Source organism: Rhinatrema bivittatum, chromosome 2, assembly GCF_901001135.1.
Source record: "Rhinatrema bivittatum chromosome 2, aRhiBiv1.1, whole genome shotgun sequence".
Classification (NCBI taxonomy): domain Eukaryota; kingdom Metazoa; phylum Chordata; class Amphibia; order Gymnophiona; family Rhinatrematidae; genus Rhinatrema; species Rhinatrema bivittatum.
In genome coordinates this window covers 459154177-459169625 of record NC_042616.1, presented here as the reverse complement: position 1 = coordinate 459169625, position 15449 = coordinate 459154177, and the positions used below count along the sequence as shown (strand labels likewise).

Here is a 15449-nt window from a genome sequence, read left to right as displayed (position 1 = left end):
GCGGGAAGAGACAACGTCTCAGTGGACTACCTCAGCAGGGAGAGCCTAGACCCAGGGGAATGATCGCTGGCGGACACGGCCTTCCAGCTGATAGTAAATCACTGGGGTCTCCCAGTTATGGATCTACTGGCAACCAGTCTCAATGCCCAAGTCCCCAGGTTCTTCAGTTGAAGACGAGAATCACAATCCCAGGGAATTGACGCTCTCGTTCAGAACTGGCCAGAGGAAGACCACCTGTATGCTTTCCCACCCTGGCCACTACTGGGCAGGATCATCCACAAGAAAGAGCACCACAGGGGACTAGTTCTACTAGTCGCCCTGGACTGGCCAAGGCAGCAATGGTATGCGGACATGCGAAGACCACTTGCGGGGGACCCTCTGCGGCTATCTACCACACAGGGACCTTCTTCAGCAGGGATTGATCTTCCATGAAGATCCGGCTCGATTCTCTCTTACGGTATGGCCCTTGAGAGGACTAGCCTGAAGCGCAACTACTCGAAGACCGTGGTTGACACCTTGCTCCGGGCATGCAAGTTCTCCACATCTCTTACATACAAATCTGGAGAGTATTCGAAGCCTGGTGTGAAGACCACAGTGTCCTCCCCCGGACAGCCAAGATTCCCACGATCCTGGAATTCCTGCAGGATGGCATGAAGAAGGGGTTGTCTCTCAACTCCCTCAAGGTTCAAGTCTCAGCAATGGCCTGCTTCAGATCCGAGGTGGACGGTACCAGCTTATCAACTCATCCAGATGTGTCTTGATTCCTGAAAGGGGTCAAACAACTCCGACCACCCCTAAAGTGGTCAGTTCCTCTATGGAACCTCAACCTAATACTATACATCCTAGCAGGGGAGTCCTTCAGACCAACACGTGGTCTGGCCAGTCCGGGGCGACTAGTAGAACTAGTCCCCTGTGGTGCTCTATCTTGTGGATGATCCTGCCCAGTAGTGGCCAGGGTGGGAAAGCATACAGGTGGTCTTCCTCTGGCCAGTTCTGAACGAGAGCGTCAATTCCCTGGGATTGTGATTCTAGTCTTCAACCCCTGACCTTAAAGACAGCATTTTTGGTCGCAATATGTTCAGCTTGGCGCATCTCCAAACTTCAAGCACTATCCTGCCAGGAACCGTTCCTTAGGTTCACCCCAGGCACCATTCAGCTGCATACTGTACCACCCTTCCTACCGAAAGTGGTTTCCCAGTTCCACATGAATCAAACCATATCCTTACATCTCCAGATGAGCACAAGGACTCTGAAGACTCACGCCTCCTTTGCCACCTGAATGTCGGCAGAATCCTAGTCCGATACCTCAAAGATCGGAACCTTTACGCAAAACAGGTCACCTGTTCGTTCTTCACAGCGGGAAGAAACAAGGGAAAGGGGCATTGTGGGCGACCATAGCCCGCTGGATCAAAGTAGTAATCAAGGCTGCCTACATAGAGGCAGGAAAGCCATTACCTCTACAGGTCAAGGCCCATTCCCCAAGGGCCCAGGCAGTCTCCTAGGCTGAAACAAAGCTGCATCACCAGCCGAGATCTGTCGGGCGGCGATATGGTCCTCCCTACACACCACCTCCAGGTTGTACCAACTGGATATTCAGGCCAGGGAGGGTACAGCTTTCGTAAGGGCAGTACTAAGTGGGCCACAGGCAGCCTCCCACCCTGTAGGGGAGTAGCTTTTGTACATCCCATTGGTCCTGAGTCCATCTGGCTAAATGCTAGGAAATGGAGAAATTACTTACCTGATAATTTTATTTTCCTTAGTGTAGACAGATGGACTCAGCATCCTGCCCACGGCTGCTCTGGAAATCGAGAACCTCTGATGATAAATCTCGAGACTAAGGAAATAAGGGTAAGCCACGGCCTACCACTAGTTCAAGACACACCCTCAGTTGTCTGGTGTTGGTGTTTACTGTTTGAGTGCACTGGCAGTCTCCAGTTTCAAAAATAAATAAATGAGAGAGAGATTGCACTCAAATGAGAGATTATACCCATTATGCCAAGGCCCATCTAGCTAAATCCAGAATAGATTATATACTGGTATCAGAGTCCTTGTTTAATGAGATGCATAAAGCCGAGATTGGAAGCTTAATATTTCTGATCACTGCCCAGTTTTTTTTTTTGTGCATTGAGGGGTGATCAGGAGAATAATTCTCTTCCAGTGGAGAATACCAGAATGGTTATATTTTGAACCGGATTTTAAAAACTACCTACTTCATAAATGGGAGCAATATGCAGAGGCCACAAAGAACACATGTCTATACAAAGGAATAAGCAAATTTTGGAGCTTGAAAAGAGGCTAGCATATTACAAAGATCAGTGGAATAAGTCTAATTCCACAGAGTGGAAATATTCAGAGATGCCCAGTATATTTTGAATGATCTGTTCTAAAAAGCAAAGGGGGCAAGATTTGCTTTTCGCCAGAAATTTATTCCTATACGGAAATAAACCAGGGCAAATGCTAGCTGCTTTAACTAAACAGAGTACTAAATCAAAATTTATTAGCCGTATTAAACTGGTTAGTGTTCAGTGGCAACCTATATCTCAGATAGGGGAGCTTTTTAAAGAATATTATCTAATGCTTTACACAGCGGAGATTCCTAATTTTATAGTCCCAGAAGGAGTTCTCAACTGTGAAACTGCCTCTGATTTCAGAAGCTCAGACTATGAAGCTGAATGCCCCTTTTTTCAGTGCAAGAATTCTCACAAGTGATTCAGGAATTAAAACTACATAAATCACCAGGACCGGGTGGTTTTGTGTCTTTTTTTTTTTAAAGTGCTTGCAGGATTCACTTAGCTTCTCTTTGCAAGATTTGACTGCATGATGCAAATCGCTGTAATTCTAAATACCATGAAAATTGCAGCCATTATAGTGTTAACTTAAATCGAGCAGAGATGGACCAGACCGTAGGTTGTGCAGATCTATTTCCTTATTAAATTTAGATGTTAAGATGTATGCTAAATTAATACCTAATCATCTCAAACATATTATATTTTCTTTGATTTCATTAGAACAAACAGGGTTTGTATATGGTGGAAAGGCTAATCAAATATTCGGCATCTATTACTCTTTGGAGAGGAGTAATAACTTCTTGGTAAAAGACCCCATATTGGTACATTTTGATTCTGAAAAGGCCTTTGACGGGGTAGAATGGGACTCCTTGTTTTATGAGCTGGAGAGATTTGGGTTCAAAGGCCCCATTTTGACAGCCATAAAAATCTTATATAGTGACCCTAAGGCTTTTGTTTGTGTCAATGGATCCATATCTTCATTTAATTTGGGAACAAGGCAGAGGTGCCACTGTCGCCTATCTATCTTGTTCATTCTAGCATTGGACCCATTGGCAAGATTGAGGATATGAGGATAGTGGGTATTTGCATAGGTAATCAAGAGTAAAAACTGTTTGCAGATGTCCTTTTATTTTATTTAGATTCTTTTTTTATACCGATGTATAGCAGAATGCCTTCACTCCGGTTTACAGTGAAACAACTTCATACATAAAACGTGTTTATAACGCACATACATGTAAATAGTAATTAACAACTCGGCAAAAGCAGAGTAGAACAGATTTAAAGAGAACGACTTACAAATCGGTCTTGCTGATATTTAACAGGAGAAATTGGTTAATAGGGTAATAAATTTAGGAGTAGCATTGTAGTGGTGTGTTAGAGAAATTTATTCAAAGGTGAGCTGGTTAGGTAGAAAAGAAGTAAAGGTTCAAGGGAAATAGGGGAGAAAAATAATATAAGGCGAAATTAGAGGAGAGATGAAGTAAGAGGTTCGGGGTGAGGAGGATATGAAAACTATGGTTGTTACAGTGAGAGAGTTTCAATATAATGACTTTGGTTATCCAATTCAGTCTGTGAATGATTGTCTAAATAACCATGTTTTAAGTTCTTTTTTGAAAGATTTGGAGTCCCTGATTGAACTTAAGTAAATTGGTATAGAGTTCCATTCTTTTGGTCCTGCTATAGAGAAGGCTCTATTCCTGGTGTTGGATAGTTTTGCAGAGGTAAGGGGGGGTATGATTAATTGCAATTTGCTAGTGGTTCTTGTAGAGCGTGGAGATTTGTGCAGTTTGATCATGTGATCAAGGGAAGAGTTGTCAACTTTGTAGATTTCGTTATGCAGAATAGTTAATGTCTTGTATTTGATCCTTTGTGTGATTGGTAGCCAATGTAGGTTCATCAGAGTTGGTGAGATGTGTTCATATTTCTTCTTGCTGGTGAGAACTCATGCTGCGGCATTTTGCAGTAATTGTAAAGGTTTCAGTGTAGATTTGGGGAGTCCAATGAAAATCGCGTTGCAATAATCAAGACTTGAGAAGATGAGAGATTGTAGAACGGTTCTAAAATCATGCGGGTATAATAGTGGTTTAAGATATTTGAGTACATGAAGTTTGTGAAAACCTTCTCTCGTTTTTATTGCAATGCATTTTTTGAGGTTCAGTTCATTGTCTAGCCAAATACCAAGGTCTTATACTGGGCTCTTCAGTTGGATATTAATGTTGTCAATTTGAATGGTAGGCATTTGGGATGATTGTTGTGGGTTGCTTCTTTTTATGAGGATACATTCAGTTTTGTTCATATTTAGGCATAACTTTAGTTGGTTCATAAACTTTCTGATCGAGTTGAGGTGGTTTACTGTGAGGCAGATAGCATCTTCAATGGTGGATGTTATTGGGATGAGTAATTGAATATCAGCATACAAAAAGAAAGTAATTCCTAGATTAGAAACGAAATGACAGTGGGAGAAGGTATATATTGAAGAGGATGGCTGAGAGGGCAGACCCTTTTGGTACCCCTGTTTCGAGGGGACAGGGATCAGATGAGATGTTGTTAAAGGTGACTTTGAAAAACCTGTCTTTCAAAAAAAGAAGTGAACCAGTCAAGTGTATTTCCGGCTAGACCTATGTTGGCAAGACTTGAAATTAGTTTTCTGTGGTCTACCGTGTCAAAGGCTGCAGAGAGATCAAGTAGTATTAATAAGTGACTTAGTTTGTTGTCGAAGCCTCTTATTATTTTGTTAGATAAATTGATCAGTAGGGTTTCAGTGCTGCGGTTCTTTCTGAAACCGTGTTGTGCAGGGTGAAGAATATTGTTGCTATCTAGATGTTCGTTTAGTTGAGTCAAAGCAGCTTTTTCAGTCAACTTGGCAAGTAAGGGAAGGTTGGAGATTGGACGGTAATTATTCAGATCTTTTGGGTCTAGGTTCTTTTTTTTTGGAATGGGAGTTATTGTTGCAGTTCTCAGATTGGTTGGTAGATGGCCCTCTTCGAGTGATTTGTTTATGATTGCAGCTAATGTTGGAGAAATAATATGTGATACTATCCCAACCCGAGCATTAAGGGAAATATCGAGATCATATCGAGCAGGGTTTATTTTTTGAAGCATCTTTTCTATTCAATACTAGAGATTGGTTCGAATTTTGACCATGTCCTTGAGAAAGTCATTAGCATATCTTTCTCCCACTTGTGCTGGAGCACATCCAGAAATTTGGCAGGTTTTCAGGGTTGAAGTTAAATTTTGAACAAGTCAGAAGCTATAGACATAGGTGGTCAATTACAGGGAAACTGGCCAACTTTTTTTTTTCCTTTGGTGTGGTCAATGGTACTATTAAATACCTGGGCATAAAGGTTCATAGAAACCTGAAATTATGGTGTCATTACAATATTCCTCCTATGCTACAGGACTTTGAGGATTCGGGTTAATTGGAGTCACTTTCCCCTTTCCTTATCTGGGTGTATAGCTTTGATTAAGATGATATTTATACCCAAATTTTAGTCTTTTCAGGAAAGATATTCAACTTTTTTTTTTTTATAGCTGTTGCTCTGCTCTAAATTCTTCTGGAAATCTAAACAGGCTGGGATGAAGTTTAAGGTTCTATTCGTTCCAGTTATAGATGGTGGGTTAGGTTTCGCAGATCTTCATCTTTATAATCTAGCACACCTGTTAAAAATCTTAAAGTTGGTTGGTAGGGGTGGCTAGAGACCTGATAATGGTTCTAGAAGAGGAATATGCGAAACCTTATAGTTTATGTGCTTCATGTATCCAGTGCCTCGGTTCCACAGTATCTCAGTAAATCCTTAACAATAGGAGCTGTATGGAATTGTTGGAAGATTATCAGAACTTATTGTTTTCCATTAATTGATAATCCTCAGTTTAAAAACATAAGAAAATGCCATACTGGGTCAGACCAAGGGTCCATCAAGCCCAGCATCCTGTTTCCAACAGTGGCCAATCCAGGCTATAAGAAACTGGCAAGTACCCAAAAACTAAGTCTATTCCATGTTACCATTGCTAATGGCAGTCGCTATTCTCTAAGTGAACTTAATAGCAGGTAATGGACTTCTCCTCCAAGAACTTATCCAATCCTTTTTTAAACATAGCACTAACTGCACTAACCACATCCTCTGGCAACAAATTCCAGAGTTTAATTGTGCGTTGAGTAAAAAAGAACTTTCTCTGATTAGTTTTAAATGTGCCCCATGCTAACTTCATGGAGTGCTCCCTAGTCTTTCTATTATCCGAAAGAGTAAATAACAGATTCATTTCTACCCATTTTAGACCTCTCATGATTTTAAACATATCTATCATATCCCCCTCAGCCATCTCTTCTCCAAGCTGAAAAGTCCTAACCTCTTTAGCCTTTCCTCATAGGGGAGCTGTTCCATTCCTCTTATTTTGGTAGCCCTTCTCTGTACCTTCTTCATCGCAATTATATCTTTTTTGAGATGCGGCGACCAGAATTGTACACAGTATTCAAGATGTGGTCTCACCATGGAGCGATACAGAGGCATTATGACACTTTCTGTTTTATTCACCATTCCCTTTCTAATAATTCCCAACATTGTTTGCTTTTTTGACTGCCGCAGCACACTGAACCGACAATTTCAATGTGTTATCCACTGACGCCTAGATCTTTCTTGGGTTGTAGCACCTAATATGGAACCCAACATTGTGTAATTATAGCATGGGTTATTTTTCCCTATATGCACCACCTTGCACTTATCCACTTATCCACATTAAATTTCATCTGCCAAGGTCTTCCTGCAATTTATCACAATCTGCATGTGATTTAACTACTCTGAACAATTTTGTGTCATCTGCAAATTTGATTGTCTCACTCGGCTTATTTCTTTCCAGATCATTTATAAATATATTGAAAAGTAAGGGTCCCAATACAGATCCCTGAGGCACTCCACTGTCCACTCCCTTCCACTGAGAAAATTGTCCATTTAATCCTACTCTGTTTCCTGTCTTTTAGCCAGTTTGCAGTCCACGAAAGGACATCGCCACCTATCCCATGACTTTTTACTTTTCCTAGAAGCCTCTCATGAGGAACTTTGTCAAACGCCTTCTGAAAATCCAAGTATACTACATCTACCGGTTCACCTTTATCCACATGTTTATTAACTCCTTCAAAAAAGTGAAGCAGATTTGTGAGGCAAGACTTGCCCTGGGTAAAGCCATGCTGACTTTGTTCCAATAAACCATGTCTTTCTTATATGTTCTGTGATTTTGATGTTTAGAACACTTTCCACTATTTTTCCTGGCACTGAAGTCAGGCTAACTGGTCTGTAGTTTCCCGGATCGCCCCTTGAGCCCTTTTTAAATATTGGGGTTACATTTGCTATCCTCCAGTCTTCAGGTACAATGGATGATTTTAATGATAGATTACAAATTTTTACTAATAGGTCTGAAATTTCATTTTTTAGTTCCTTCAGAACTCTGGGGTGTATACCATCCGGTCCAGGTGATTTACTACTCTTCAGTTTGTCAATCAGGCCTACCACATCTTCTAGGTTCACCGTGATTTTGATTCAGTCCATCTGAATCATTACCCATGAAAACCTTCTCCATTACGGGTACCTCCCCAACATCCTCTTCAGTAAAAATCGAAGCAAAGAAATCATTTAATCTTTCCGCGATGGCCTTATCTTCTCTAAGTGCACCTTTAACCCCTCGATCATCTAACGGTCCAACTGACTCCCTCACAGGCTTTCTGCTTCGGATATATTTAAAGCTTTTACTGTGAGTTTTTGCCTCTACAGCCAACTTCTTTTCAAATTCTCTCTTAGCCTGTCTTATCAATGTCTTACATTTAACTTGCCAGCGCTTATGCATTATCTTATTTTCTTCTGTTTGGTTCCTTCTTACAATTTTTGAATGAAGATCTTTTGGCTAAAGTAGCTTCTTTCACCTCCCCTTTTAACCATGCTCCGGGTGTGTTACATAGATTTTTCATTACACAATCAGGGTGTGGGCTATCTCTTACCTTTCGTTAACTTACAGAATGGTAGTATTCACACTTTTGAGTGTGTCCACTACATTTTTAGTGGACACATCTGGACAATATATTATACTAGAGTACACATTCTAGATGTTACTTAATTTGAAGGTAACGCTTATTTAATATTTGTCACGTCTCTGTTCTATTTTGTCACCTCACTTTCTTACCTGCTTTTACATACAAAGACTCATTTTAATGAATTGATTTAACTAATATAATTTCTACTTTTTGGGTTCTTTTAATTACATCTTATTAATATACTAAAGTTCATATTTTAATGCATCTTTTGTAGAGCCCCTGTTGAAGCCATAAAGTGAAACTTTGGCCAGAGTCGGGCGTTTCAATAATAATTGAATAAAATCCTTTCCAAGGCATTGGTCTGGTCCTTGTTTTTTCCATTCCTTAAGATATGGTCAACTGATTTGAATTATGATTTTTCATAAGATGACTTATTTGCTTTGGATAAACGGGTAAGGGAAGCTGCAGTAAGCATAGCTTTACAGGAGGTTAATTTTAAAATTCTACATAGGATATTTTGGCCAATCAAGGCGTTTGCTGCTGGAATATCAAATTCAGATGAGTGTCGTAAATGTGCATAGAACGCAGCAACGCTTATGTATTGTCTCTGAGCTGCACAGCCATTCAACAGTTTTGGCAAAATACACACACCAGTCTGTTGCCAAGCACATGCAGGTGTGTCTCCACACTTCCTGATCCCCTGCTGACCCAGCTGCTCCCTCTACTTGAGCGAAATAGGTCCTCCACCCCGTCTTAAAATACTGATAGCCCGGGCGGAATGTGGTAGGACAGCTGGAGTTGGTGGCACCAGCATGATGTCTTCCCCCCCCCCCCCCCCCCCCCCGCGCCCCAAGGCCAAAAGAGGAAGTGGTGAGCAGCAGGTCTGTGCACGTGAAGAAAAGACCATGCAAGTGTGGGCAGCAGCGGCCTGAAGAATGAGCAGTGCGGCTCTGAGCAAAACGAGGAACATCAGCCCCCATGGCCCATGGGACTCCTTTCTCAGTGAAAGTGAAGGAAGTTGCTGCCCCCGCTAGATCGGGGGGTTGGGGTGGGGGGGGGCGAGGGAGAGAGTGAGTAAATGAGCAAGCATGTGTGTTTGAGATCCTGTGTGTTTGTGTGAGTGAGACAGCATGTATGTGTGTGTGATTGAGAGCCTATGTGTGTGTAAATATATAATTAAGAACCTATATAAGTGAGAGAGGAGGAAGTTACAAGCAAACCATCCCTCCTCCTGCTAATTCAAAATAATCTCAGGGCACCTGGATATGAAACGTTCCCAGGAATGCAGAGCAAAGCAATTTTATCCTTATTTTTCATTATTGGACCTTTTGTCTGCTACTTCGAAATATTTTATTGGTAACTAGAAAATTTTTTATGAGTTTTTAATTATTGTATATTCCATTCATCAGCTGTTTTGGAAATCTGTTCTTTTTGTTAGTATGGTTTTGCTGCTATTGATTTTATATTTCTTGATTGTTTTATAAGGACGGGTGATGTTTCTTTTTTTCCTTTGTTACACTGCATACAGAGACTCTGGCTTGTTGCAGTTTCCAATTCAGTTTTTTCTGCATGCTTCTAGTTATGCATTTTGGTCTCCTTATTCTTAGGTGAGGGGTCAGCACATGTGATTTAGGTTAGGTTTTCTGCTGGCGTGTAGTTTCTGTGTAGGGCTCTATAGCAGTCTGGCTTGTTGCATTTTCCTAATAGGAGGTGTATTGGTGTCCTAAGGCCTGGTGTAATATTTCAGTGTTGCCTTTTCTTAGGTAAGGTGGTTACTGTTTAAGTGCTGGAAATTGGTGCTGTTTTGGTGTGGGAAGTTTACTATTTATGTAATTTCTGTTCAGAGAGAATACATATTTTTCCCTTGTGTCATTCTTAACAATAAAAATACCGGGCCTTTATTTTTTATTTCTGCCGTGAATTGTACTAAGTGTGTCACACGTGAGCGTGGCCTGTCAGGTGTGTCACGATGAGAAAAAGGTTGCGAACCAATGCATTAGAGATTGGTCAACAATCATTGGGGATCAAGAAAGTTATTCAACTACTAATGATAAAAGGATGTCTGGTAGTCCTTTGTCATATTTATCTAGATGGTTCCAAGAGGTGGAGTCTTCACTAATAGCATGGAAGGCATCTGTTAGATTTATATTTATTGGAATGTAAATCTAGGGGAGGATCTAAGAAAAAAACAATCTAACAAAGCAAATTTGGAACCCATTCTTGTCCCTTCTTGCCTGCTCTGAAAGACAAAAATGTCTGGGGTTAATTAGTACATTATGTCCATCTTAATTCAGTGTTAGCACACTCAACTTTTCCATTTTGTTCATGCAACTAACACTATATCAGTTATTTTCAGTTCCAGAACTGCTGCTTTGGGATTTTCTTTTGACAACTTCAATTTCAGTGTTACTGCTTGTATGGTATACTTCTCCATACTGAATTTGCATTTTTTGTTTGTTTTTGGTTGTATGCTGCCTTGAATCAAGACAAGCATTATCTCGTAATGGAAAGGGAGGGGGTAACCTCAGCTGAGGCAAAAAACAAGTGTTTGCAATATTAAGGTAAAATGAGGCAACAACTTGAGAATCTGTATTTTGTATATATCTAAAGACATCTTCATATTTATATTGTACTGGTATTATACCTTGTGATATTTACTTGTTGCAATGTAATGTATAGATTTTGTTCATAATAAAGATAAGAACATAAGAATATGCCATACTGGGTCAGACCAAGTGTCCATCAAGCCCAGCATCCTGTTTCCAACAGTGGCCAATCCAGGCCATAAGAACCTGGCAAGTACCCAAAAACTAAGTCTATTCCATGTAACCATTGCTAATGGCAGTGGCTATTCTCTAAGTGAACTTAATAGCAGGTAATGGACTTCTCCAAGAACTTATCCAATCCTTTTTTAAAGACAGCTATACTAACTGCACTAACCACATCCTCTGGCAACAAATTCCAGAGTTTAATTGTGCGTTGAGTAAAAAAGAACTTTCTCCGATTAGTTTTAAATGTGCCCCATGCTAACTTCATGGAGTGCCCCCTAGTCTTTCTATTATCCGAAAGAGTAAATAAGATTCACATCTACCCGTTCTAGACCTCTCATGATTTTAAACACCTCTATCATATCCCCCCTCAGTCGTCTCTTCTCCAAGCTGAAAAGTCCTAACCTCTTTAGTCTTTCCTCATAGGGGAGCTGTTCCATTCCCCTTATCATTTTGGTAGCCCTTCTCTTGTACCTTCTCCATCGCAATTATATCTTTTTTTTTTGAGATGCGGCGACCAGAATTGTGCACAGTATTCAAGGTGCGGTCTCACCATGGAGCGATACAGAGGCATTATGACATTTTACGTTTTATTCACCATTCCTCTGGTGGATAAAGTAGCTGTATTCAGCAGATGGTTTGTAATGCTCCCCAGGGTTGAAAGCATTGCATAGCACCTTCACTAGTTTTCAACCTTTGCTTAATACTGAGCAATGGGCAATTGTCAGTTCTCATTACACACCAAACCTTCCAATGATTACAGTCTGAGGGAAAAACAGTTCAACATACACATACTTGCAGCCTGAGAAAATGATTGGTTTTGAAACATAATGGAAAGAGGAAAAACTATCTAAAGTTTGGATGCTTTTTTTTTTTCCTCAGGGGATCTTCAGAAAGCTATCAGTCTGTTTACAGAAGCCATAAAGCTAAATCCTAGACTAGCCATCTTGTATGCTAAGAGAGCCAGGTAAGAATGGAATATAAATTCCTTAACTATCTGTTACAAGTTTGTCTGAAAGGTACAGTTAAGATCTGAAGACATCCAAATTTAATTTTTGGTTTTAAATAGAAAATCTTCTCAAAGCTCTGTAAGAATCAAATACTTTAAGTTTACAGTGCTGAGAGAATTTATGAATCTCCCAGGGATCTTAGTTTCATTTATTTTTCCCAGGAATGTCAGTTTTATTACAAGAACAATATTTACCTCAATCTCTCTCCCCCCTCCTCCCCCTTCCCCCCCCCCATTCTTCCTGTTTTTGTGTTTGTAATAAATACTGATACATTTCTAGGTAAAATAAAAACTAATTTACCAGCGTGTAGCCAGATGGACTCAGGACCAATGGGTTATGGTCTCCTGCCAGCAGATGGAGACTGAGTCAGGTTGCAAAGCTGACTTTACAGTACATATAGCCCTATAATCGGCTCTCCAGTATTCTTTGTTTCCAGCAGATGGTGGATGTACCTCTCCCTTTGGGGATTGCTGTACTTTTTGGAAGAAAATTTCTACATTCTGAATGGGAGAAAAAAATTGAGCCCCACTCTCCCGTAGTGATACCTAAAGGTCCCTCCCCCAGTTGAGAATTCCTGAGGCGATTTCAGAGATCCCTCAGATGTGCCTTGGTCTGGAAGCTGATTCCCTGCGTGAACTTTGCTACTCAGGCAGCTGAAAGGCAGCAGGTGCAGGAAGCCAAACGTGGTGGTGACTGCCAAAGCCCCTCTCCTACCTGCAGTCTGAGACAGTCTGTATACTCAGCTGGTAAGCACTGAACCCAGGTAAGTGGTGCTTTGTTTTTTTTGTGTTTTTAATTTTATTTTTTTTTAAACAAAGTCTTTACCTTCCGATTCAGACAATTGAGAGGTTTTCGGTAGGACTCCCTTTGGTCTCTATACTTGGCCTGCCGTGCTGTGTCCTTTAAAGGATCAATCCTATTCGGGAGCGAGTTGGAAAAGCTGGCTGGTAAATGGGGTGAGTCTCCAGTTCCCCGGTTACCGGAAGATAAGAGGAAGCGGCTACCATACTCCTCGCCCATGAGGGGTTCGTTCCAGTGGTTCCCAGCGTTTTTTGCCCTCTACAGAAATTCGACATTTCAGATGTCTCTATCCCTTGGGAGGTCCCAGTCCTTTCATACCGGACAGCCCAGGAGAGGGGCAAGTTCGGGTTCAATCTCATCCTGAAACCCACAACGAAACTTTACCGACCCACCTTTGGGATGAGGAGATAAGGGAGTTGCCGGTCTCTTTTTACCAATTGTGGGTCGAGATTACTTTGGACAAATGGGTACTGGAAGTCATTCGAGAAGGATATTCACTGGAATTCCACAGCACTCCTCGGGACATATTCATGTCTCCTTGCCACTCCCAGCCTAAGAAGCAGGCAGTAGGGATTACATTTGTAAGACTCCTCAGGATGAGGGCAGTAGTCCCAGTACAAACGCCCCAAGAAAATACAGGGCGTTATTCCATTTATTTTGTTGTACCCAAGAAGGAAGGTTCCTTTTGCCCCGTCCTGGACTTCAAGAGCGTCAATTGTCACTTGTGAGTAACTCATTTTCACATACCGTAAAACCGAGAGAGCTCCTAACTTCCCTGGATCTATCCAAGGCCTACCTACATATTCCAGTCTGACAGGAAAACAGTTTCCTACACTTTGTGGTGCTGGGTCATCATTATCCGTTTCGGGCGCTACCCTTTGGCTTAGCCACTGCCCCCAGAACCTTCTCCAAGATCATGGTCGTGACGGCAGCATTAAGAAACTCATACTTGGACAATTGCCTGATCCGGGCCAAATCAGTGGAAAAGAGCCTCCTGTTAACCAACAGGAGGATCTCCATGTTACAGGAACTCAGGTAGTAAACCTGGCCAAGAGCAGCCTTAAGCCTTCCCAGTTCTTGGAGTATCGCAGGAAAAACATCAGTGCAGACTTTCTAACAGGTCGATACTGTAAGGCCGCGTTAGAGTGCGGCAGTGCCGGGTGCACCCTCGTTCCCCGCACACACAGTTCTCTTTACATACCGCTCGATACTCTATGTAAATTGCTTGCAAATGCAAGCCGCGTTAGGGAAGCGTTAGGCCCGCGCAACCAATTTTACTGTATAGGCGCTTAATACAGCGCCTATACAGTATCCTGGGTGCGCTGGTACCTGTCATTTCAACTGACATTCGCCGGCGGCAAAAGCGGCCTCCGGCAGCCCCCGCCGGCAGTGAATGAATGCACGCCTGTGTACGCCCGTGCGATTTCGGCACTCAAGGCGTGACGTCATGACGCTTGACGTCATGGCATGTGACTGCCTTGAGCGCCGAAATCACACGGGCGTACACAGGCGTGCATTCATTCACTGCTGGCGGGGGCTGCCGGAGGCCGCTTTCGCGGCCGGCTCCCTCCGCCTGCATGAATGCACGCCCACCCGCCCGCTGGCTCCCGCCGCCGGGCGGGTGTCTGTCTCTGTCTGTCTGTCTAAGTAATGTGGACAAGTGCAAGGTGTTGCATATAGGGAAAAATAATCCTTGCTGTAGTTACACGATGTTAGGTTCCATATTAGGAGCTACCACCCAGGAAAAAGATCTGGTCATCATAGTGGATAATACTTTAAAATCGGCTCAGTGTGCTGCAGCAATCAAAAAAGCAAACAGAATGTTAGGAATTATTAGGAAGGGAATGGTTAATAAAACGGAAAATGTCATGCCTCTATTGCTCCATGGTGAGACCACACCTTGAATACTGTGTACAATTCTGGTCGCTGCATCTCAAAAAAGATAGTTGCGATGGAGAAGGTACAGAGAAGGGCAACCAAAATGATAAAGGGGATGGAACAGCTCCCCTATGAGGAAAGGCTGAAGAGGTTAGGGCTGTTCAGCTTGGAGAAGAGACGGCTGAGGGGGGATATGATAGAGGTCTTTAAAATCATGAGAGGTCTTAATGAGAAGATGTGACTCAGTTATTTACACTTTCGAATAATAGAGGGACTAGGGGGCATTCCATGAAGTTAGCAAGTAGCACATTTAAGAGTAATCGGAGAAAATTTTCACTGAATGCACAGTAGAACTCTGGAATTTGTTGCCAGAGGATGTGGTTGGTGCAGTTAGTGTAACTGGGTTCAAAATGGTTTGGATACGTTCTTGGAGAAGTCCATTAACTGCTATTAATCAAGTTTACTTAGGGAATAGCCACTGCTATTAATTGCAACTGTGTAGCATGGGATCTTCTTAGTGTTTGAGTAATTGCCTGGTTCTTGTGGCCTGTTTGGCCTCTGTTGGAAACTGGATGCTGGGCTTGATGGACCCTTGCTTTGACCCAGCATGGCAATTTCTTATGTGGAGACTCCTAGAGGAGAATCCCCTGTGCCTCCCACCACACAGGGCCCTGTTACAGTAGAG

General features: G+C 42.1%; 1 protein-coding gene across 2 annotated transcripts in view; it reads left to right on the top strand.

Annotated features, from left to right (window-relative positions):
- Nucleotides 1-15449, top strand: part of ST13 (ST13 Hsp70 interacting protein) — a 219197-nt gene that overhangs the window by 120032 nt on the left and 83716 nt on the right. For both annotated transcript variants that reach the window (XM_029590454.1, XM_029590453.1), the window contains exon 6: nucleotides 11958-12042. In XM_029590454.1, coding sequence (XP_029446314.1) covers nucleotides 11958-12042 — 85 coding nt within the window. The remainder of the gene's footprint in view (nucleotides 1-11957; nucleotides 12043-15449) is intronic.